General features: G+C 31.4%; 2 protein-coding genes across 3 annotated transcripts; both read right to left on the bottom strand.

The window, feature by feature from the left end:
* Positions 1-153: 153 nt before the first annotated feature.
* Positions 154-3,192, bottom strand: LOC108473037 (transcription factor ORG2-like). Its single transcript, XM_017774601.2, has 3 exons — positions 2,790-3,192; positions 1,593-1,976; positions 154-556 (listed from the first exon to the last, which is right to left on the bottom strand). Exons 1-3 carry the CDS (start codon positions 3,090-3,092, stop codon positions 473-475), a joined length of 771 nt encoding a protein of 256 aa, XP_017630090.1. The 5' UTR covers positions 3,093-3,192; the 3' UTR covers positions 154-472.
* Positions 3,193-7,079: 3,887 nt separating this feature from the next.
* LOC108474261 (kinesin-like protein KIN-7O) lies at positions 7,080-23,068 on the bottom strand. Of its 2 annotated transcripts, XM_017776211.2 has the most exons (34): positions 22,848-23,068; positions 22,656-22,745; positions 21,488-21,606; positions 20,313-20,426; positions 20,152-20,233; positions 19,661-19,728; positions 19,500-19,580; positions 19,208-19,353; positions 19,026-19,128; positions 18,121-18,201; positions 17,872-17,940; positions 17,727-17,786; positions 17,486-17,647; positions 16,565-16,621; positions 14,984-15,229; positions 14,838-14,903; positions 14,565-14,756; positions 14,324-14,428; positions 13,619-13,705; positions 13,257-13,403; positions 12,977-13,090; positions 12,759-12,845; positions 12,462-12,665; positions 12,214-12,387; positions 11,510-11,716; positions 11,293-11,382; positions 11,064-11,204; positions 9,505-9,602; positions 8,598-8,676; positions 8,365-8,508; positions 8,126-8,248; positions 7,899-8,024; positions 7,745-7,816; positions 7,080-7,542 (listed from the first exon to the last, which is right to left on the bottom strand). In XM_017776211.2, the coding sequence occupies exons 1-34, from the start codon at positions 22,969-22,971 to the stop codon at positions 7,312-7,314; spliced, it is 4,089 nt and encodes a 1,362-aa protein (XP_017631700.1). In that variant the 5' UTR covers positions 22,972-23,068; the 3' UTR covers positions 7,080-7,311. The 2 variants fall into 2 exon arrangements, with proteins under 2 accessions (XP_017631700.1, XP_052877556.1); XM_053021596.1 differs by lacking the exons at positions 21,488-21,606; positions 22,656-22,745; positions 22,848-23,068 and adding an exon at positions 20,564-20,733.
* Positions 23,069-23,298: the final 230 nt, after the last annotated feature.

The following is a 23,298-nucleotide window of genomic DNA, read 5'->3' on the forward strand; positions in this document are numbered from 1 at the left end:
GGAAGTTTCCAAATTGCGTAATCAAACTATTGTGTTCATCTCTATATCATAACTACTAGTAATTTTGTCTAGTTGCAATCGAACGAAAATTTGTAACGCAAATTTGACGAATTTACAATAAGTAAGTCAAATTCAATATACAATCCATCGAAATATTTAAGTAATGCTCAACTTAAATTTTTTGTTCAAAGTGATTATTTAACGTGCCATATCAGCTTACTACTATTACATCGTTAACGACAATTAACGCTCAGTAACTAAAATATTACAACACGATAACGTAAGTGACTAAAATGTAACCTGAGAATAACAAAAGCCACTATTTTAATAGTTTACCCCGAATTTAATTCAATAATAAACTATGCTTCTAGAAATTTTTATACATGTTCATATATTAAAAAAGAAGAAGAAGAAGAAACTATCTAGCTAGGGACTATTCTGAAATTATAAAATAACAAAAAAAAAATTGCAATCAAGCTTTCCTTTTCTTATATAAGGACAAAAGCTTCTCATTCAAAAGCAAAAGCATTGCTTCCAAATTATACGTTGTTTCCACCTGCATTATCAATAAAGAAAATAACATCAATTTTTTTAGATTTTTACTTTAGAAAAATAATCCAATATTTTTTGGGGAAAAAAAAAGGGAAAATAGCATTATTAGTGTATGTATTTGTGTATTGGTGATGTAAAATGTTAAAAAGTTTTATTAATTTTATTTAATTTTAAGATTGTTAGTATATGGATTTATATATTAATGGCATGATTGTAAAGAATAAAAGTTTAGTTGATATAATATTTCAATTATTTAAGTTGAATTCAACCCGTGTGTTGGCTTGATGGTTAGGTTATTTATTATTTCAAGTGTGGTATGGGTTTAAATTGCGTTATTCGCATTTATGTAAGTTAGAACTTAAAATTAGAAGACTAGTCAAAAATGAAAAAAAAAAAGAAAAAAAGTTTTCAAAATCAGATTGGTGGTCTAACCAGTTAAGTCATCGGTTCGCCGATTTAGTTGATCCATTCAGTCCGATTAAATAAATTATTAAAATTTCATAAATATTAAAAATATTAAAAAAACCGATTCAATTGATTTTTTGTCTAATTCAATTGGTTTATATCAATTCCCTAATTAACAGATTCAATCCTTCTCCAAACCGATACCTTGACCAATTCCTAGTCCAATCAGTTTGACTAGCCAGTCAAATTTGGTTCAAACAATCATGAAAAAACCAATAAAGCTAATTTTTTTTTTTAGTATTATTTTAGGATATTTAACAAAAAAATGGCTTTTCATATGTTCTTATGGCAGCACAAAGGTGCAAGTAGGGCATTGACCTAAAAAATTGGAAAATTCTATGTTTAGTCCCTTTAAAAATTATAAAGTTATAATTAAATGTAAGAATAAAATTGTATTTTGACTCCAAAATTTTATAATACAATTCTAGCCTCTTATATTTTATTGCTTTACCCCTGATTTTTATGTAAATATAAAATTTTAAAATTTTCTTCATTTTATATTTTAAATAATCAAACGAAAAATTTAGAAGTTCGACTCAATGTATCAAATATAAACACGAACTCGAAATGCATACCTGAAAATTCAAGTTATAGAACACTCTTCCACCAAAAGATTCAAAGCAAGAAGCATCCGTTAAAAAAAGACCATCTTCTTCTAATCCATACAATATAGGTGACAACGGCGGAATCCCTTGAGACGTCGGCCCGAACGTTGAGATCTGAATCGTCGCTTCTGTATCGCTAACCTTAGTACCGGAAACCGTGAATGGCGACACTTTAAACCCGTCCAATAATTTTGTTTTGTTTTGATGATGTTGATTAATAAGGTCATGATCATCTTGCTTGCAAATGGTTGAGAGAATTTGTTGTTTCTTTTGTAGCAGTATCTCCACTTGTGATTGTAACTCTGGTATGTATTTCAACATTCTTGAAACTGTGGCCGGAATACTCAACCTTTTCTGCATAAATTTGTATTCAAATTTGAAATTTTAGTTCGATTAAATTGAATATGATTTAATTGTGTTTGGTTATAAAAAGTTAATAATTTAAATTTATTCAATTCGAATTCAGTATTTATCAGAAATTAAAGCTAACTCAAAAAGCCTTGAATTTGTAATAATCTAAACTCAAAATTACTTGAATCTAAAATATTTTAAACTGGAAATGATCAGACTGTGCAGTAGCGGAACATAATAGAAGCTAGAGGGTCTTGAATCCCTAAAAACTTAGGAAAATTTTCATTAAGCCGTTTGAAAGTTTTAAAAGTTTTAATTAGATACCCTAAGATTTTTAGAAATTTTAATTATGCCTTCTAAAAGTTTTAAAATTTTTAATTAGATCTTCCAAAATTTTTGGAAATTCTAATTAATCCTCTCAAAATTTCCTAAAAAGTTTGGAAATTCTCATTAAGCCCCTTAAAACTTTTGAAAGTTTCAATTAGACCCTAATTTTCTTTTGAAAATTTTAATTAGTTGTCTCAATTTTTTTTTGAAATTTTTAATCAAATCCCTTAAATGTTTGGAAATTCTCACTAAGCCCCTCAAAATTTCTTGAAACTAACAAAAAATAGTCCAAATCTAAAGCGACAAACCCCCTAAATACATTATCCAAAAAACCCAAATGAATTGAACCCAAAATAGTCAAAACTCAAAATGATTTGAACTTAAAATAATTTAAACCACAAATTAACTCGAAATCAAAATTTATCTAAACCGAAAAAACTTGACAATATAATATATATATATATATATATATATGATGGCAATTCATACCGTTTGTTCAGATGGTGGGAGCATTGAACGAAGTGACGAGTACAAGTCATTCATCTTTCGTCTCCGTACACGCTCACTCGCATTGTGGTTAAGCTTCTTGTCAACGGTGGTTGGGTTTTCATCACCGGTATCTCCGGCAGACAACATCGGTCGATCGAGCTGGATTCGAGGCATATCATCATGGAATGTAAAATGATGGAAATCATCAAAGCTTTCAAAGCCTGCAAGGGCACCACTGATGATATGTTGGTGGCCGATAGGAGCATCTAAGGGCCATTCACATACTGGAAACAAAGCACACATGCTTGATGGATTGTGCTATATAGTTTTTTTTTTTTGTGTGTGTGTGTGTAAAATTTGAGGGTTTGTCGATTTATGATCGATATGGGATTTGAGTGTGTGTTTATATATATGTATGTTACACGGAAGGGTATATTTTGATGTTTTGGTATGTTCACACTGTGATAATGTTTAATTAATGGTTTGACAAATGACACATTACCTTCCCCATAATCTTGTATGAAATTAATAATTTAGTTTATTTTAAAATTATATTTGGGAAAAAATATAAGTAAATAAATTATGCTGTTTGTGGATAATAAATTATGAAAGGGTCCGTATCAAAAAAAAAAATTATGAAAGGGTAAATTATTAAAATAGTCATTTTTGTTTGCTTCAGATTACATTTTAGTCACTTATGTTTAAAATGTTATAATATTTTAGTCACTAAGTTAATTTCCATTAACGGTGTAACATTAACCTGACGTGGTATGTTAAATCATCATTTCAAACAAAAAATTTAGGTTAAATTCTATAATTTGTCCCTATATTTTTCATTTTGAGCAATTTAAATTTTTTTTCTTTTATGTTGTTTTAACTTTCTTCTTTTTTTCCATTCTCTTCTGCTTCTCCCTTTGTTTTCCTCCCTTCTTCATTTCTTTTAACGTAGTTTTTCTATATTTTCCATTTATTAAAACTAGTCCATAAGCTCGTCTCACTCGAAAAAATTAAATTGTTCAAAAAAATAAAAATATAGGGACTAGTTTTAACAAATGGAAAATATAAAAACTACGTTAAAAGAAATGGAGGATGAAAGAAAACAAAGGGAGAAATAGAAGAGAATGAAAAATAAAATAAAATTTAAAATTAAAAAAAAGCATAAAAGAAAAAAAAATTAATATAATAAAGTGGTGCCAGCCACTTATCCCCCCAACCAAATTTTTTTTTCAAAAATTGGTATAAATATATACCAGTGTGATGTTGTATGAAAAAAAAATATCCAGGTGCCGGCTATTAAGTCCCCCAAGCCCAAAAATTAATTTTTTTAAGCCTAACATAATCATCAGGCAATGGTTGGGTCCAAAATCAAGATGGTGTCGCCATTAAGTCCCCCCAACCCTATTTTACTGTTCATTTCAAGTTATTTGGATGATTGTTTTTAAACATGGATTATTTTTGTAATTATTTATTTTTTAGGTCATTTTGGTAAAATAACCTAAAAGTGGAGATCATGAGTTTTAGAATTTTTAAGTTCGAGTCTTACTATACGTAATTGCGATATATGGATCTTCCATTTTACCGTGTGGGTATGCATGTGTAGGTTTTGTTCTATACTTAAATCGCATTTTTACTATTATAAAAATATATAATTTAGTTCCGTCTCAAAAAAAGTTTCTGGTTCCGCCACTATCTATACTTCTAAACAATTATAATGTAGAATCAAATTAATATAAAGTACAATAGACGAAGAATAAAAAAGAATCGAATAAAACCCATTTATAACTTACGTACATAATAAAACTCGAACTTAAATATTCAAAATCTATAACTTCTCATTAACAATTTAGTATTGTATTTTATATTACTAAGTATTCCTTAAAATATTATTATGATCATTTTAAAAGGGTGATTCAAAAGATTGATGTTGGAATCCAACATTCTTTGATAACATGAATGACAACATAATAATAAAGTAAGTTACTATTTTTTAACTTAAATATGGGCTTATGAATTGCTCATGAGGTGAAATGCCATGCACGAGGCTTAAGCAGGCTTTTTGCTTGCTTGCACATGCCTAAACAACTACGCCACGTGCCTCATGAAAGCCGCTTATATGGATGGCAAGTTGGCAGCACACTCAGAGCAGCTCCATTTTTGTTTAAAAAATTGTCTCACTTAGATATTGAAAAGGATCTTTTTATGTAATATTAAGTAAGAGATATGATCATACCTGTTTAATGGACTTCGATTTGATATTCAAAAGATTTATTTAACTTGTTTCGAAATTTTACATTATATTTTATTATTAAATTAAATATAGATTAAAAATCTTATGAAATGAAACTATAGTTAATATATAAAATTAAAATATATACTATGAATTCTATTTTTCTAGAAATATATAAAATAAAAATAATTAGAAAATATATTTTATAAATACTAGATTTTGATGATAAATTTCATATTAAAAGAGCATATCTATAAATATATATTAACAATTTATTACTAATAGAATGGCACCGATTTTTATATCAATTTATTACTTTTTATTCAATTTTCAAATGGTAAGAAGATTATATAAAATATAATAAAATAGAAATATATTTATAATAATATTAATTATATTTTAAAATAAAAATATTTTAATGAAATTTATGATTAGAACTCAATCAACTACTTTTTATATAATATAACCGTTTGTCAATCACTAATCACACAGTTGAACTGCTAAAACCTCTATCTAATATTATACATATAAGTATTATTTTATCCACTCTTCACAAACATAATTAAAAAACTATAATGTGTCATTTATTTAACATATATTTACTTTGTTATTTATTTGGTCCACTTGTTCTAGATTTGCCAGTCGTGGTCATGCCGGTGACTTTTTTCCGTATTTTTTTTAATTTCAATTTCAACAAGATAGATTTGCTAAGTGGGCATAAACAGAGGAAAAAATGGTTTATTCTATTGTAGATCTTGAACACTTTATTCAAAAATTTGAAATTTATTTATATTGGTGTAAAATTAAAATAAATTTATATTTTTTATAATTTTTCAACAATTATTGTTTTAATGAACCAACCATCATAAATCATGTTCAATTCAGTATAAATCATATATGTTAAATTTGACATAAATTAAAAATTTTAACTATTTTTTCATGTAAAAAATTCAACAATTCAATAAATATTAATATATACACTTTTTAAAGCAATATGATAAATATTAGATCAATTCAAAATTTTACATACATAACAAATATAATTATATAAATTTTAGATTATTAAAATATTAATTGTATAAAAATTATGAAAAGATGTAAAATTACTTTAATTTATACAGACATAAATAGATCCTTCCTCATTTTCATAATTTTTGATATTTTGTATAATACATGATTCATTTTCATTTAAGAAATAAAAATTTTAATTTTCGAATTTTCAATCTTAAATGTACACATCCACCACCATATCATCATCTAACAACAATGGCATAATTTCAAATTAAAAAGAAATTACTTTCCTTTTTTTTCTTCTGTTAGCAAAATATATATTATTGACCTTCATTAACAATATTAATAGGCAAGGTAATAAGTGAGGAAGATGAAAGTAAACTTTCAATGGTTCTAAAAATGATTATATCTCAAAGATGGAATGTACAAAAATCAGGTTAAACTAATTAAAATCCATCCAATCGATTGGTTTCGATTTAATTTAATCAGTTTTAGTCGGTTCGATTATAAACCGGTTTGAAAAGTCAGATAAAACGGTTGTATTTGGTCAGTTTCAGTTTTGAAAAACTAAAATCAAATTAATTGAATTTTAAAATATATAAACCCAAAATTAAACTCAATTTAAATGTAAAAATACATTTCACCTTTCAATAAAAAATTAAAAGGCTACATTTTAATCTATACTTAATTTATATTTTAACAAAATTTGAGATTAATCTATACTTAAAAATATTAAGTTCTTTTTATTTAAAAATCTCAATTCAATCACTAAACTCTTGAGTATTTTCTGTCAAAATTTATCATTTCAAATTTAGATTAAGCTATCTTTAAATGACATGACATATGATTGACAAAAATGAATATAATAAATTGATAAATTTTGACAAAAACTATCAACTATACTTATTGGAATAGGATTTACAAATTAAAAGAGTAAAAATTTAAATTACAGGGACTAACAACATATTTTAACCTTATAGCTTAATAGAATAAGTTTTTTAAAAAAGGGGCTGCCCTTTTCTATTTTAATTGCTATTTAGTGATTTAGATAATTTTATTTTAAAAAAGAAAAATAATTTTATTAAATGTACTACTATATACTACTAGTTAACTTGGTGTTTGAATCAAAGACATTTTTTTGCCCCCGTGGTAAAAACTATCAACTACGCATTTCAAAAGGGCAAAAAGACAATCTAAAATGACCTCTTAATCAGTGCAAAAAATAATGCAGTTCTAAAGTTATTAAATTTGAAACACTTACAAGGGAAGGGAGAGATGATTGGATTATTGGCTTGAGGCTGCAGAAGCAAGCTGCTTCTTAAGATTGAGTACCTCAATTGCCTTTGATGCTAACCTTTCCTTCAAGTTCGTCGAAGCTTCCTCGAAGTTCCGGTTCATGATATCCGACTCATCCATGGCTTTTTTGTATCGGTAACGGAAAGCATCCAACTGCGCTTGCGTTCCACGAAGCCTCATTCTAAGTTTTGCCATTTCCTTACCATTGTTGACATGATCCTGTATAAAAACAAAAAGAATGTACTATAGTATCAGAGATGGAGAACAGGGAAAATAATCGGAAACTACCTGGAAATGGTTTTGAGTTACTCGCATGAAAGGATGACAAGAGAGTTCGTATTTAGCATCATCCATTCCATGTAATTATCAAATTGATGCGTGTCCGATAAATGAAAGTGTGTGCAGTTAGCCAGCTACTTACATTATGCATCTTGACTTCCATGCAAGATAATCTGCTAGCCAGTTCCTCGACTCGAACTTTAGCCTCCACTAACTGTCAAAAGAATCTCCCATGATATCAGATAATTCCTAACCTAGTTAGATTGAAAAAAAATGTCATTTTTTAAACAACCAACCATGTCATTAGAATCATTTTTAAGATTTTCCGCTTCGACGCAGGATAATCTGCTAGTCAGTTCCTCGATTTGTGTCTTTAGTTTATCCCTTTCTGTTGAAATGTACAGAAGTTGATCTTTAAGATTCTGCAAAGAATGAAATAAACTTTTCAGTCTCTAAGAAATAAATTCCCAACCTAGTTAGATTGCTAGCAAGAAAAGAGTCATTTTTAAAAATAACCAACCACCTCATTAGAATCGTTTTTAAGATTTTCCTTTCCGAGGCAGGATAATTTGCTGGTCAGTTCCTCGATATGTGTCTTTAGTTCATCCCTTTCTGTTGAAATGTCCAGAAGTTGATTTTGAAGAATCTGCAAAGAATGAATTAAACTTTTCAGTCTCTAAGAAATAATTACCAGTTCTTAAAATGATGATTTCTTATGATTGTTTTTGATAGATTATTTTGCAATGTGCAGAAGACAAAAACCTGGAGCTCGTCCGAGAGCTGAGGCTCAGTGACCAACTGTTCAATTTTGGCTGATAAATTGTCTCGTTCTCTTTTGATAATACTCAGTTCCTCTTGCGCATGTTGAAGCTCCAAAGAAAGCTTTTCCACGTTTGACTTCAGTGTCTGCAATGAAAATTAGTGTTAACTGTGCATCCCTTAATGATATTATGTTGTGTTTTGATTATGAGCACATGATGAGATACAGAAATTACTTGCTGGGTTTGTTTGCTTTCGGCGTAAATGTTTTCTATGTCACTTTTAAGCTGGTCAATCTCCAAAGACTTCTCAATACTGCAATAATAGAAAGTGGCTTTTTAATTAACTTCACAACCATAATTTCAGGGTGTAAAAAGCTAGATACTCATAAATATAGCAAAAAAGGGCAATGTAAAAATGCTAGAACCTTAGGTACAATAATTTCAACTGGGGACAGTATTTCATATTTTTCTAAAGGGATAAAGCAACATTTAATACCTGAACCTGGAAACTTTTCCCGATGTTAATCCATGTGATGACATGGCCCTCTAATATTGTGCCACATCATCATAGGGACCAAAAAAGTTCAGGGATCAAGTTAGGAAAAGTTGCCAAGTTCAAGGACTAAATGTTGCTTTATCCCTTCTCTAAACAAAATCAAATGCTCCATTTAGAGTAAAAAAACAGAAATGAGGTGGCACAAGAGCCCTACTAGAAATTACTATCCTTCTATTAACTTTCTGTCAAACTCATATAGAAAGAAACAGATGCCGTATCATGCATTAAACCAGAAGAGTTGATAGAATAGAACAATGTATTCAGAGAGGTTTATACAAAAGGGATTATGCGTAATCTAACAAATATAGCACTAAACACCCACCAAAAACTCATATCCACACAATTAGATATATAATCTAGCACAATATTTAAGCCTGTTAGACTTAGATCAATATTGCAGCAGATATCATTCCCCCCATCAACTTTGCCATTACACATCCCTCCAAGCACCTTTTCATTATTTTGAAAACTTCGGATTTGTTTAATTTAGCATCCAAAACAAAGTTTTCGTATATTGTAGCTACCACATGTAATACAACCAAGTTTCCATTAAAAGCATACAATAAAGAAACCCAGGAGACAAACCTGCATTTTTTCTCCAGTTCTGCTCTTTCATCGCAGTCTGTTAATCTTTCCCTGAGGTCATTGCATTCTTTTCTGCACAACTCCAATTCTTCCGTCACCTATATAAAACAAAATCATAATCATGTTAACAAATGTTCGTTCTAGATTTTAACATCCAACACCATGATAACAAAAGTACATGAAATATAAGTGCTCGCTTGAGTGAATCAAAGCAAAACATATATATTTGTGCATTGTCTTCCCTGTCTATACACATATAAATACAAAAAGTTTAAGATATATGATTTTGACAGTAAACTAAAAATTGGTTCAGTTTATCCTGCAAATCTTTCTTTTCCTTTTGATGTTCAATATGCATCCTTTCTTCTTTTTCTTCTGCGGTTGAATATAGAGTTTGAAATCATCCTCTTTACTAGTCAATGTACATTTAATGCAAATAAAACAAATTAAAGATAACTTCCATCAAGAGTGCCTTTTATATGTATACTGCCTTACAAAAACGTATGCCTAGGTGCACCAAGCATGTGTCTGATTAAATTTGCCTCGCCCAAAAGGGTTGCAGGGCCTATGCACAAACTAAACTGGTTTTTACTAATACTCCATGTTCAGAATTACATCTTGCTTAATCAATTAGAACCAGAAATGACCCTACTGAGTCCCGTCTAATTTCCATCTATACACAAGACACTTCAATGAAGAAGCATCAACCAACGATGTCACCCAATAAAACCCATCCCTACCTACACGCAAAATACCATGAATGCAAGGATTGATCAATCCTATAGTTGCAATCAAAACGGCACTGAAGTAAAATATTACAATGACACATGAAGAATTTTTTACTGTTTCTTATTCCAAATGATAGCTATGTGCCTCTGTTAATACAACGTACAATAGTTATTCTGGAAAGAAATTAGGATCTAATAACAAAAATTAGCCTATCCCTACAAATCAGTCTATGACTACAAATCCAGAACAATTATAGCTAAATAATAGGAGATTTACAGCACTATCATATTTACATGTAAAGAATCCATAAGATTCTCCAACAGCAAAGATAGAATATCAAAAAACATTAATAGACGGATAAATAGTCAAACTAGTAGAGTTAGTATATGCATGTCATGCAGGTCTAAATGCTGAAGGAGCTCAACTTCCGCTGAGATGCATCTCCAGCAGCAAAACAACTAAGAATTAAACATTACCATAAAAAGAAATTGGATTGGCAAAGTGAGAGCACCTGATCAAAAAAGATAATGAATGAAAGAGACTGAGACCTTTGCAGTCTTCCACACAAGATAAGAAGTATTATAACAATTCCAGTTATGAAAGACACAAAATGAGATCGAAAAAGATATGGCAAATCACAAATTCCACAAGCAATTTGTTAACTGCGGTGCAAGGAATAGCATGATGAAAGATCAAATAATATAGAAAAATACTACACAGAAAATAAATAAATTGCTGATCAACAAAAACTTGCAAAATTAAAAAGTAAGCCACTTTCAATAATTCAACTAAAGTTCTAAAATCTCCAATGATAAACTTAAGACTCTTACCTCAGACAATTTTTCTGATAACAATGTTATCTCAGAATTGTATAACTTTCTTTTCTCTTCAATAGCTTCAATTGAAGCCTTCTCTCTAGCACACTGTATTGCCTTTTCTTCCTCCATTTCCAATAGTGAATTAGTAAGTTGCTGCAATATCGAAGGCACGGTCAAACAAACACAATTAGACTACCAAAGACACAAAGCGTTCTTCATAACCAATGAGATATTAGACTACCATTGCCAATTCTTCCTTTTCTGCAAGCAAACTCTTAATGGAGGCTTCCATTCCTTGCTGGCTAGAATTAGATTGTTCCAAAATAAGTTTCTGTGCAGAAAGAGAGCGTTGCATTTAATATTTAAACAAAAATAAGCATGCCACCATTTAACCTTCCAGAGGGATAAAAAAGTTGAGAAACCAAGGGGATATACTGAGGAAAGCACACGAAGCTCACAAGGCTAGAAAGTTCTTCTTGCAGAGCATTTATTTCTGAGCTTGATATATCCAATTTTTCTGTCAGGACCTCAAATTCTAAAGCCAAATCTTCACTTCTAGATATAGCCTCTTCCCTGTCCCTGCGTGCAGCTGCTAATTCCTCTTCCAAGGAAGCTATAGTTGTCTCCATTTCAAAAGCAAGAACCTCCAACTTTTTATAATCTTCCTAAGAGCAGAAAAATAAAAATAGGATTCACATTTTAAGTTGAGAAAAATAAAACTAGATAACAAGTAACAAACTGGATCTGTAAGCTATGGAAAGATGTCTGTTGATTTGTTCTTCATAGTTGAGAAAAAGTATCATAATTACTATGTAACAAAACCAAGCACATTAAACTCTTAAGACATTTTAGTTCATTCCATATTATACTAGAAATTTATGGCACTAAGTAAAACCACCCTGCAAGTTAGTTTCATGAAGAGATAGATATATTAAAATATCACATAGAAGTATATAAGGATTATACAAAAAAGAACTGCCTGGTTTCAGTTAGATCTTGTAACTTGGACTCACTGGAAAAATAAGTTCATTATTAGAAAAATGCAGAGAAAAGAAAAAGGCCAAATGTTTAATTTCCATTCAGAATTACCACATTTAATTACTTGCCTTTTGCAGTTAGATATTCATTACAGAACCAAGAAAAAAAGATGCATCTTCATCACCTGCATTATCTGTTCAGCTTTTGCCTTTTTTGGATCAAACACCTTTGCATTCCTATCAAAAACTGAATCACGCCTCTTACCAGCTAGTGATTCGCGTTTGTTGATGTCACGCTCAAGAAGAGTCTTTTGACCAAGCAATCGCTTGATCTCTCGTTCAGCAATTGCTTTCTCCCCCTAGAAATGAAAGCAGGTTAATATAGATTGTAACTTAAGTCAAACTTTAAAATTCAAAACAATTGGCATTGAACCTCAAGTTTTGTCTTCTCCTGGATGATATTCTTAAGCTTGGATTCGGTGTCTTTCAACTTCAATTTTGTTTTCTCAAGATCTTTACTCAAACTCTGATTTTCTCTTGCCATGGGACCTGATGAAAGATATGATATTTCCTTTTCAAGACTCTGAATATGAGAAAGATACTCCAATTTTTCCATGTCATGCTTTTCAAAGAGTTCCTGAAACAAGACTGCTCATGTCAGAGAATGGTATTCTCACTCATAGATGCTATGTATATTATAAAATTGTTAAATGAGACATAAAAATCTCACTGTTAAGGACGCTTCATGGTTTTTAGCCTTTTCTCTTAGTTCCTGCACTTGCTTCTGCAGATCAATGGATTGGTTGTGCAAGAGAAGCTGCAAACAAGGCATCAGCTTACATATTTTATCTTGGAATCCAGATATTGACAATGATTTCATATAATAGATAAGTTTTTATGCAATTCAGAGAATACACTGTTTGAGCATGTGAATGCAATGTGTCTCACCTTATCATTTTCAAGCTTCAAAGTCCTTTGATGTGTACGATTCTGTAATTCCTTGGTATTTGTAATAATTATTTTTTGTTGTTCAGAGCTCTGACACATCATATCCTGGAAATCCTGGATAAAATGCATAAAACTAAACAATGAGATGGAGATAGGATGCAAGCGCAAATAGTAAAAATATTGACTTTAGCAGTTATCTTTCAAAGTTAGAATTATCATTCAAAAAACATTACTGCTGATAGGAAGGGAGGTTCTCCCAAGATGTTTCAGGATTACTCACAAGAAATTCCTTAATTGTAGCAGAAAAACTCTGAAAAGCCTCATCCACAAGGGATGATAGCTTTTGAGCTACTTCTTTTGACTCTTGAGCTTCAGAAATCAGATCTTCTACTTCCTTTGACAGCTCAATTACAAAATCGCAATCCCCCTAGAAAGCAAAGACCCAAAATCAACTTGATGCATTTGACATTAGATTATTCACACAAGATAAAGAACCTGTGTATCCGATGTTATTAACACGAGAAAAGGAAAAACACATGCAAAAATGAAGAAATGCATGCAAAAATGAAGACACGCATGCACACATTAAAGGTTGCATAAAATCTTACATAAACACACATGCACAATTTATAGAATACTTACATTCTTTCTTCCCCCAGATTCATTGTAGGCAAGTTCTTCACGAGCCACTCTAGTCTCCTCTCGTGCATTAAGAAGCTCTTTGCAAAGCTATAAAGTATTGCACCAAATAGAAACTGTTTTGAAACTAGATTGAAGAAAACAAACCATACCATAGCTTCATAAAAAGCAGAAGGTTCAACTGTTAAATGATAAAGGTGATACTGGCATACTCATTAGGATACATGCACATTTGACAAAGTCATTAATATCTAACAATCCACCCAATTAACTACAATAGATGCAAATGTACTAGATAACTTTGATACAACCACTAACGAGCAAAAGATGCTAATGAAGTCCATGATAGACATGTGTGCAGAACCTCTTTTATCTCAAAAAGATGAGAAAGATGATCTTTGGCATCATTGGAAGTTTCATGAAGAGACAAAAATCATTAAAGTTCAATGCCGTACATTGGATCTTGATAAAAACTCCAACTAGAAAATAAATTATTAATATACATATATCAACTCCATAACAAAAGCAGTCCACAAATTATACAGATACTTTCCTATCAATTTGCAACTAATACATGAAAAAGTTTCAGGAGTCCTTAAGTAATTCCAGCAGATTACAGACAGCAAAAATGAGTGAAGCAGATAATAGCTTGCCAGCTACCCACAGGATAAGCATATGATCGTCATAAATAATTGGTTAAATTATTACCTCATCAAACTTCTCCCTCGCACTTATATTCTGCTCTGTAGCAAGTTCGACAAGACAATTCAGATTTTCTTGGCTTGAAGACTTTTCTGTTTCCAATATCTCAATCTAAAAGGTAAAAAAATATACATAAATAGACAATAAATAAACCATCAATCTACAAATTCTTGACGATTGCAATGAAAGATGATTTAAGGGGACAAAAGGAGAGGGAGAGATAATTATTAAAAATAATAAAATAAACCTTCTCTTGAAGTTGCTTGATCACAAGAATAGCTTCAGATTCCCTCAACCCAATATTCTTGTCAGCATAATTTGTTTTGTTCGCGTGAAATGCAGAATGGTCACTAGACTCACTATGTTTCATATTGTGAAGGGATTCGGCCTCAACCAGCTTTCTCATTAAGCAATCAATTTGTATATCACTCATGGTTCTCTGCATAAAGAAAGGAATCAGAATACAGAATGACGACTTTGTGTGCAAATTCATTGCAAATTAACAAGTATTATGAGTAACCTGAGTTTCATATTTCAAAATCAAATCCTCATATTCTATTTGCAGTTCCATTAATTCGCTGTCCTCCTGAACCAATAATACATATGAGGGTGAAAAGTTCAATTCAAGGACATCTATACAAAAATGCACAATACAAAGTTACAAACCACAAAGGAGCTTTTCTTTCTTGGTTGTCCTTTTCTCCTGTTTGTTACATGCAGTAACGCACATGGATCAGGAAGAGTACAATCTTCCAATACACTAGCCTTACAATCTTCATCTTGTTTGCATGGGTAGTCATCTTCAGTTTCATTTTCATTCACCAACTCCTCAAAAGCAAGAAGTGGTCCCATATAACGCTTAGATTCAGTCGGTTTAAGTGCAGATGAGTTTGATTGAACACTTGAGCAGGCCTAAAGCACAGAAAATTAATGTTAGCAGGCACCCAATGAGAAAAGATTGATTGTTAGCACAACAAGAATATTTTTCCAGCAAACAGAAACAGAGCGGGGCAGGCAGCCAGACACTGAAAGTCACTACTTGACAAAGGTCCCAGTTACACTTCTCATCCCTGCCTATGGGGATAGAAACTTCCTCAATCCTACACACATGGAGTTCCGCATGAAAGAAGCCCATTTTTCCTTTAAAATACTTATTTTCTGTTACAATGCATCTTACAGAATAACAACTGATCAAAACATCAAGCCTTCTGATTCCAGGACAACAATTTAGATCCATGTCGCGGAATTCAATTCAACCAAAGCAATAAGCCACTAAAATAATAACATATCATAGATAATCAAAATGCATATACCATAGTATGATAGGAACCAATATCAAACTAATGTACATCAACTCAACCCCTGTTTTATGAATATGTCTTGTAGAGCAGTGGTTAAGTTAGTCCAGTTTTATCAACATAGTGGACAAACAAGAAAGAGATGTCTCCAAAAAGCAATTTTCACCTTTTGGAACCGCCTTTCAAATTCTGTTAATTAATACGGACTATCTAATGATACAAAAACTTTAACATACTATATTCAATTAGAATGTAGAATAACAAGTCTTCTCGTAAAATGTCTACCATTATCCTATACAGATTACAGCCAGTGTAGCTCCAGGTCTTCTTTTCCTTGAAGATAATATTTCTAGCACAGCTTAGAAAGGGAGATCCATCCCCCCAAATGTAATGAAAAACTTCAAAAATAAAGATTGACCATATTCATGTCAGACATACGCTGGTACCTGGCACTCACACTTGACCCGATTACCATAGTATGCAGAAGTTTCCTATAACCTATTTAGTTATTTAAAACCATGAGTGGTTTTAAGAGGAGGATGAGGATAGAAACAAAAGTTCCATGTCATCCCAACAAATTTCCTACAGTGAACTTTTTCTCAAATACAACATTCTGGTCCCCCGTACAGTAGATTTATCCAACAACAACAAGAAGAAAAAAGAAGAAAATCTTGCAATCATCAATGTCCTCCACGTGCTTATATCATCATAAAATATTTCACACTTTTACCTATCAAAGGAATCCAACATCATAGCCTTTTGCACAAAAACACATTATAATGCACAATCAAACTAGCAAAACCCCTACATCAATTATCATGTATGTGAGGTACAATAAATTTCACATTGATCAGCTCAGACCCATAAGGAAATAAGAAATTTTAAAATTCAAGTATATTACAATGCCTAAGTTTTTTACCCAGATAGAAGCAAGAAACATAAAAGTTACCTCCTTAACAGCCTCCCTTGCAAGATTTCCAGGGCACCATGTATCTCGCCTCTTTTCCTATAGCCCAAACAAATGACTCAATCAAGAATTAAGATGAATAGGCAAGATATGCATGTATGTATATGAGAGCAGACTAACTATGATATATGCAGTATACATCCAACAAAACCACGCAACAATGCTAAGATACTAAACTTTAAATCAAGTACAATATTTGGTAGTTGCAAGGTTTATCTGCAAACCCTTACTTGATGTACTCAAAGTACAACTCCATCAGAATTTAGATAGCAAAATTCATAATCCCAAAATTCTCTAGGTTGAACTGAAGAATTTAAATTTTCAGTTGGATTTAAAATTTTTTTGCTTATAACTCTGAATTCTAAACCGTTCTTTTGGACTTTGGATAGATCTAGAAGTTGAAATTGAACTTTTAACTAATCTTAGATTTGATGAGAGAACTGCAATTTAGCTGAAATTGTAATACTAACTTAAAAAGATAAATTGAAATATGTGATTAGGGCCTTTTAAAATTTAGAATATATTTGACCTAAAATCAGATCCATTTAAAATCTAATCAAATTCAAACAAAAAATTGGGACTTCAAAAATCCAAACTAACCCCTCAAAAAATATAGTTCATCATGTTGAAATCTACAAACCAATTTAAATCATGCTTGTCACACAAAACTAATGATTCTCCAATTCAGGTTTCCATTATAGATGACCTAATCCTTTACATTCCACATTTTATATATTAAAACACAATTAGCTCATCTGATTGCTCTAGCATGAGCTTATGATAGCAGGATTAGATAAACTAGCAAAACTTGAGAGCTTATGTAAAAAGCAAATAACATGCAGAATGAAAGAGAAAGAGAGTTAACTATTCAAAATAGAAAAAGGTATAGTTATTTAGACAAACCTTTTTAACCTGATCTCGACTCTCATCTCTACTTGAGTACAAGACCATAGAGCTCAAGTTTTTTATTTTCTTAGCTTGCTCTTGCAACACCCTTTCACGTTCTACTTGTGCTTTCTTTTCCTCCTCTAGTTCCAAAGCTATCCGCTCTCTCTCCACTTCAGACTGTCAAATGAGCTTAGCAACTTCCATAACATAAACATTCTTTGAAATATAAATAAATCATCAGGTGAAAACTAAATACCTGCAATAATGTGTTTCGCAAATTGAGTATCTCTTCTTCCAAATGTTCTGAGCGAGAACCCTGGAACAAACAAAACACTCAATGAGTCACTATTCCAGAAAATTTCTTTTCAGACATCAAGGAAATCACAAACATAGTTGCAAACCTGCAATTTGGCTCGAAGCTCCTCTATCTCTTTCTTTTGCCGCTTTAGCAGAGCAGCATCAGTTAATATCTAACACACCAAAAAACAAGTAGCGGTAAGATTCAAGTTAACATACATGTTAGACTTGAATTAAGAACTTGGTCCATAACAACACACAAAGATCCAGTGATTTGACAATCCACTGAGTTCTAAGAAATACCATCAAAGCCAGCAGCAAGAATAAATGTGAAAAGGAAAATCAAAATAAACCTCATTCACACGAGCACAATTTGTAACACGCAATGCCCTGCTTGCAAACTGAAGGCTGCTCTTAGTTTCATCTGCATGAATCTGCCGTCACAAGAGATTGATGAAAATGCAGCATTGCAAGTAAACATAAACTAAAAATGACATTGTAAGTAGCAAAAAATGTTGACAAAGTTCAAATTCATAATAATAAAATGATGACAGCCAGGCACAGCAGAACAGTTTTTTGCTCGCCCCAACCATCCGAACCCGCCCCACCCTAAGTTTTATCTAATACCCCCCAACCCCAACTCTGGAAAGAGTTTTTGATGCCAACCCGACTCATCCCAAAGTTTTAAACAATGTTTTATAATTTAATAAAAATAAACCAAATTTATGTTACAAAATCTTATTAGATTAGGAAATTGTAATTAAAATATATGAAAAATATTTATAAATTTAAAATAAAAAACAAGAAATTATAATTTATGAAAGGAAATTAAAACTAAAAGAAGAGCATTTCACTAAAACCTATCCCGAACCAAATTTGAAAAAATGAAAAATCCCTTATAGTGTCGGGGGTTGTCAAAACCCAGCTGGTACAGGGTTTTGTCACCCTAAGAATGGGTATGTTATATGCATAATAAATTTAAAAGTAAAGTCTTTTGTACTATTTAAACCTTCTATCAGAATCATATGTCAAAATTATGGAACTGAACAGACATTTTTACTTCTTTCCCACTTTATCCTTCTTTTTTTCAGGTTTTATAACTCCTTGACTCTATGAAAACTCAGCAAGTGACAACGTCCAGCTGTCCACTTAAATTAGTCTTCGCCTCTTAATAATGCATATAAAGAGAAACGTATGAAGCTCTGGTGAAACATACACAAAGATGATATCAACTACAAACGATTTTAATGATTACTACCTGTGCAAGTGTGATATTGCATATTATAGCTGTATTTGCATTGCCTCCTAAAGCAGGTTGCAATATACGTGTAAGTTTGCTATCTCGATATGGAACGTGACCCCTGCAAAATGTTCTTAATGTCATTAATATTTGAAAATAATAGCACTTCAATTTATTTCTCAAATTCTAGAAGAACATACCCTTGACTTTCAGCACCTTCACTCAATTTTTTAATCACAGTTCCCAATGTCATCAAGCTTTTATTAATATGGGAACCTTCCTTTAGTCGAACACCTTCTGCACCAGTTTTAGCAGCACGTTCTGATCCAGCAAGGTCTACTAAATTCTACAAGAAAAAGAACAAAAAAAATTGAAAACAAATGTTATTAGCATAAATAAGACTAAACAAGATACTCATTGACAACTAGCAAAACATTTTATCAATTTATTAGTCATAAAAGAAGAAATATGTTTTTCATTTTAATAACATACCAACACTGATACTCGAACAGCATCGCAAGAACTAACTGAATCTCCACCTCCGTCTTCAGTTCTATCCCGACTCTCAATGATCTATATATGGCTACTACGGTAAGACAAATATGCAAGTGTAATCGTATTACAATTAAGATGACAGAATACTAATAACTTACCATGCGAAAAATGGTATGTGATCGACTACTGTGTAAGTTCATGTTTGTCTCGCCAATATGCCTGTGGGCTGAATTTTGGAACACAAAAATAAATAAATAAAAAGAATGTAATCAAAGGAGAGAAATTAAAATTTATAAGCTGCCAATTGATCAATAGTTCAATTGGCGCTGTTGCTATTGCAACAATTAGGATGATATGAGTTCCAGCGCGCTTGAACATGTTTTTTCCTCTGGTTTAAGGGTTGGAGAGGGAATATGGGTAGAAGTGAGCATTGTATAAAAAAAAAATTACAATCTAACTCTTCCTTTTTCTTTTTTTTTTTTTTGCTTTGTCACAATTTCCTCCGTTTCTATTTCAAATACAATCATCATAAAATATCTTTTATTAGAACACCAATGACAATTTAACTCAAAAAGTATATACTAAATGCAGAAGTTCAAAAAAAAAAAGCATGCAAAAGTGAAGTTCATCAAAAAGATGAAAGAAATACATTCTCCAAACTCCATCAAGTCAAGCACTTGCTGAGGAGAGGCAACAATCTCTTCTCGTAAGCCAGCAACATATATTCCCCTCTACATTTATGAAAAGAAAATTATTCACTACTAAGAAATAGGAAATTATGTAGAAAACACGAACTGTGAATTTTAATACCTCTATACTTTCATGAATCTGTAATTTTCGATGCTCAGGGGCTAACAAGTCATTTATTTCTTCATTATATATTTCCATATAAGACATTCGAAGAAGAAACTCTCGATCCACATCCTGAAACAAAAGAATAAAAGAAACACCTTCATATGAACACAGTTTTAAAATATTTTAAGAAAATTCTGCTTAACATAGAAAGTCAGTTACTAGATAGTCAATCTAAAATTTAAAGAAATTTGTATTTGTATGTTTACATGATATCACTTCCCTTGCTTATTTTATGTCTGCAAACCGAAACTTCATCATTTGAATGCAAAATAGCTTAAGATTTTCATAATGTTATAAAAAATCAAAATTTATGAAATCATCATTAGCTTTCCCAAATAGCTGAGGAAAAGACAAACAATTTAACCACAAGAATAATTACAAAGCACCAAGCTATTCCCATTCTTAATTGCGTTGTTGTTTTTCATTGCTTTTCAAAAGTATTGTAAAGAAGTGCTTTTGAAAATTTTAGTTTAAGTTTTAAGTGTTTAGTATTGTTGTCAAAAATATTTTTGAAAAATAAAATTTCTATTTTACACATAATGTTGTAAAATAAAAATATGCATCTAAATGATGTTAAAGTTCATTAATATTATGATATATCAATAAAATATAAAATTTAAATATTTTTAAGCAATTAATATGAATTGTTTGTAAAATTTAATTTGAATATATAAACTATATTTTAAATATTAAAAATAATTAAAACAAATACAATATATAATATTATAATTTGAAATAAATTTCAATAGCAAAATAATTGTATACCCAATATAAATATTATAAAGATACATTGGATTATAAATGAGGGTTTAAAATGTTATTTGAGTCTAAAAAATGTTTTTTTCTAAATGCGAAAGCTAGAAATTCTAGCTTTTACATTTGGGTTGAAATGCATTTTTAACCACCTTTTTCTTTATTGCTTATGGTGCCAAAAGCGTTTTGGCTCCAAAAACATTTTCGTGTGAAGAAAAAAAATCAAAATATTACTTACCATTGCAATAATTAGAACAGTAGCATATATTCTTCTAATTTCATTTTCTTCCATTCAAATTTTCCAAATAGATTATTCAAGTTCCAAACGCATGCATAACACAATATTTTGATAGCTAATGAGTGCTGGTATGCCTTACCTGTTGTATTATGTCAAATAAATCATGCACAGCACGAGGAATGACACCGGGTTCAGCAGCCGAACCCCGCATTGTATGGGTCTTTCCACTGTTAGTTTGTCCATATGCAAACACTGTACCTGAAATAAAAACAATTAACTTGAGAAACTACAAGAGGCGCATATCATGAGTACAACGCAAATTTTCATGCAATCAGACTAACTTCAACTAATTAGACTTATTAAATCACAGGACAAGGCATAAGACAGCACTTTTTTCTTTTCTTTTCTTTTCTTTTGCTTTTTCTTTTACCTAATTCAAGAAAAAGCATTTCAAGAAAAGAAATCTAACTGAAAACTCTATAATACATGACACCGATTCAGCATTAGAAAAGGCTCCTTAATATTTGGCGGCTCATGCTAAAAAGCTTCTAATTCTTAGAATGAGTAACGGTAAGCATGCACCCTAAACCAACCAAAGACAAGGCCTTAGCAAATTCTAAACTTAACAAATGTGAGACAAAACCATTCAGGGGTAACAAATAATAAAAGCCACGGTAACAAGTTATTGTGACTGTGATACCATATTAAGCATTGCCTACAACAAATTGTCGATAAGTGACTGTAATACCAGAGCAAATTGTAAGCCTGTAACCATAGCCTACATGGGATAACACCACAACTACAAGCACTCGCTCCAATACAGAATTAGGAGACTATAGATGGCTCAAAGATAATGTAATAAATACTAGTAAGCTGGATTCAAGCTGCATCGTTTGATGCCAAGTTTCCAACCAATGTTTTTGGAACTGGACCAGTGGTTGAACAATTCTAACCACTGGTTCCCGGTTCAACCAGTCCATCCAGTTCAAATCAAATAAATTATTAAGAAATTCATAAAATTATAAAATCCAGTTCAACCAGTTTTTTTGCCTTGTTTCGGATCAGTCTACCAGCCGGTTCCCAGTCCAACTGGCAGATCGAGTTTGGTTCCTATAGAATTTAGTTAGAAAATAAGCATTTCCCACCTCAACCCCTCCCCCCCCGGGATCCCCAGAATAGCCAAATTATATGTTCAAAACCCAAATTCGAACAACTTGTTGGAACCTAATATTATTATTAAAACACATAAAGAAAGTCTTCCAGTATTCGTACTTTCAAACTTCAAAATCAAATAAATTAAACGGTACCATTGAATCCACGAACAGCGGCCGCCACAATCTCTTTGGTACGAGCTTCGTAAACCTCTCCAGTCTTACAATCCTCACCAAATATCCGATCTAGATTTTCAAAAAAAAAATGCAAAAATGCCAAAAAAACAAGAAAAATGAACTTGAAAAATAGAATTCAACAATTGATTGTTTAGAAAGTAAATTTAGTACCAAATTCGAACTTGGTGGAGTGATTGGGGATGAAAATGGAATTGGCTGAGACTCTCCAAGGGCTTGTCTTTGCGTCCTCTGAAGATAGCGGTCTCGACCGTACGGTCACATGAATTCTCTCCATTTCCAATTTCACGGTTTATCAGTTCAGAGAGGAAAATTGCTGCTAAAGAGTTTGAAATTTTCCCTATTTGGGACTTTTGCTTTTATTTTCCCGCCTTGGAGATTTTCCGCCTAGTATGGGAGTGCCGAAATTACCGTAATGGTCCTATGCTTTATATTTTTCTTTTGGGATAAAGCAATCTCTAGTCCTTGAATTTGACAACTTTTCTCAACTTGGTCCCTACGCTTTTTTCCACAAGAGTCTTGGAACTTAGAAATATTTTCTAATTAGGTCTCTGAACTTAAATTAACACTTTCAAATTGTGCCATGTGATCACTTAAAATTTTT

The sequence above is a fragment of the Gossypium arboreum genome, chromosome 11 (assembly GCF_025698485.1).
Source record: "Gossypium arboreum isolate Shixiya-1 chromosome 11, ASM2569848v2, whole genome shotgun sequence".
In the NCBI taxonomy this organism is placed as follows: domain Eukaryota; kingdom Viridiplantae; phylum Streptophyta; class Magnoliopsida; order Malvales; family Malvaceae; genus Gossypium; species Gossypium arboreum.

Bases quoted from the DNA above. Each gene is read 5' to 3' on its own strand.
- LOC108474261 (XM_017776211.2), bottom strand. From the start codon at position 22,971: ATGGAGAGAATTCATGTGACCGTACGGTCGAGACCGCTATCTTCAGAG. The intron at 13,404-13,618 runs GTAAGTATTCTA...TTTGCTTTCTAG, and splicing joins AATCTGGGGGAAGAAAGAAT to GGGGATTGCGATTTTGTAAT. The intron at 8,509-8,597 runs GTAATTTCTGTA...TTTTCATTGCAG, and splicing joins AAAGCAAACAAACCCAGCAA to ACACTGAAGTCAAACGTGGA.
- LOC108473037 (XM_017774601.2), bottom strand. From the start codon at position 3,092: ATGTGTGCTTTGTTTCCAGTATGTGAATGGCCCTTAGATGCTCCTATC. The intron at 1,977-2,789 runs GTATGAATTGCC...AAATTTATGCAG, and splicing joins TCCCACCATCTGAACAAACG to AAAAGGTTGAGTATTCCGGC. The intron at 557-1,592 runs GTATGCATTTCG...TTGATAATGCAG, and splicing joins TCTATAACTTGAATTTTCAG to GTGGAAACAACGTATAATTT.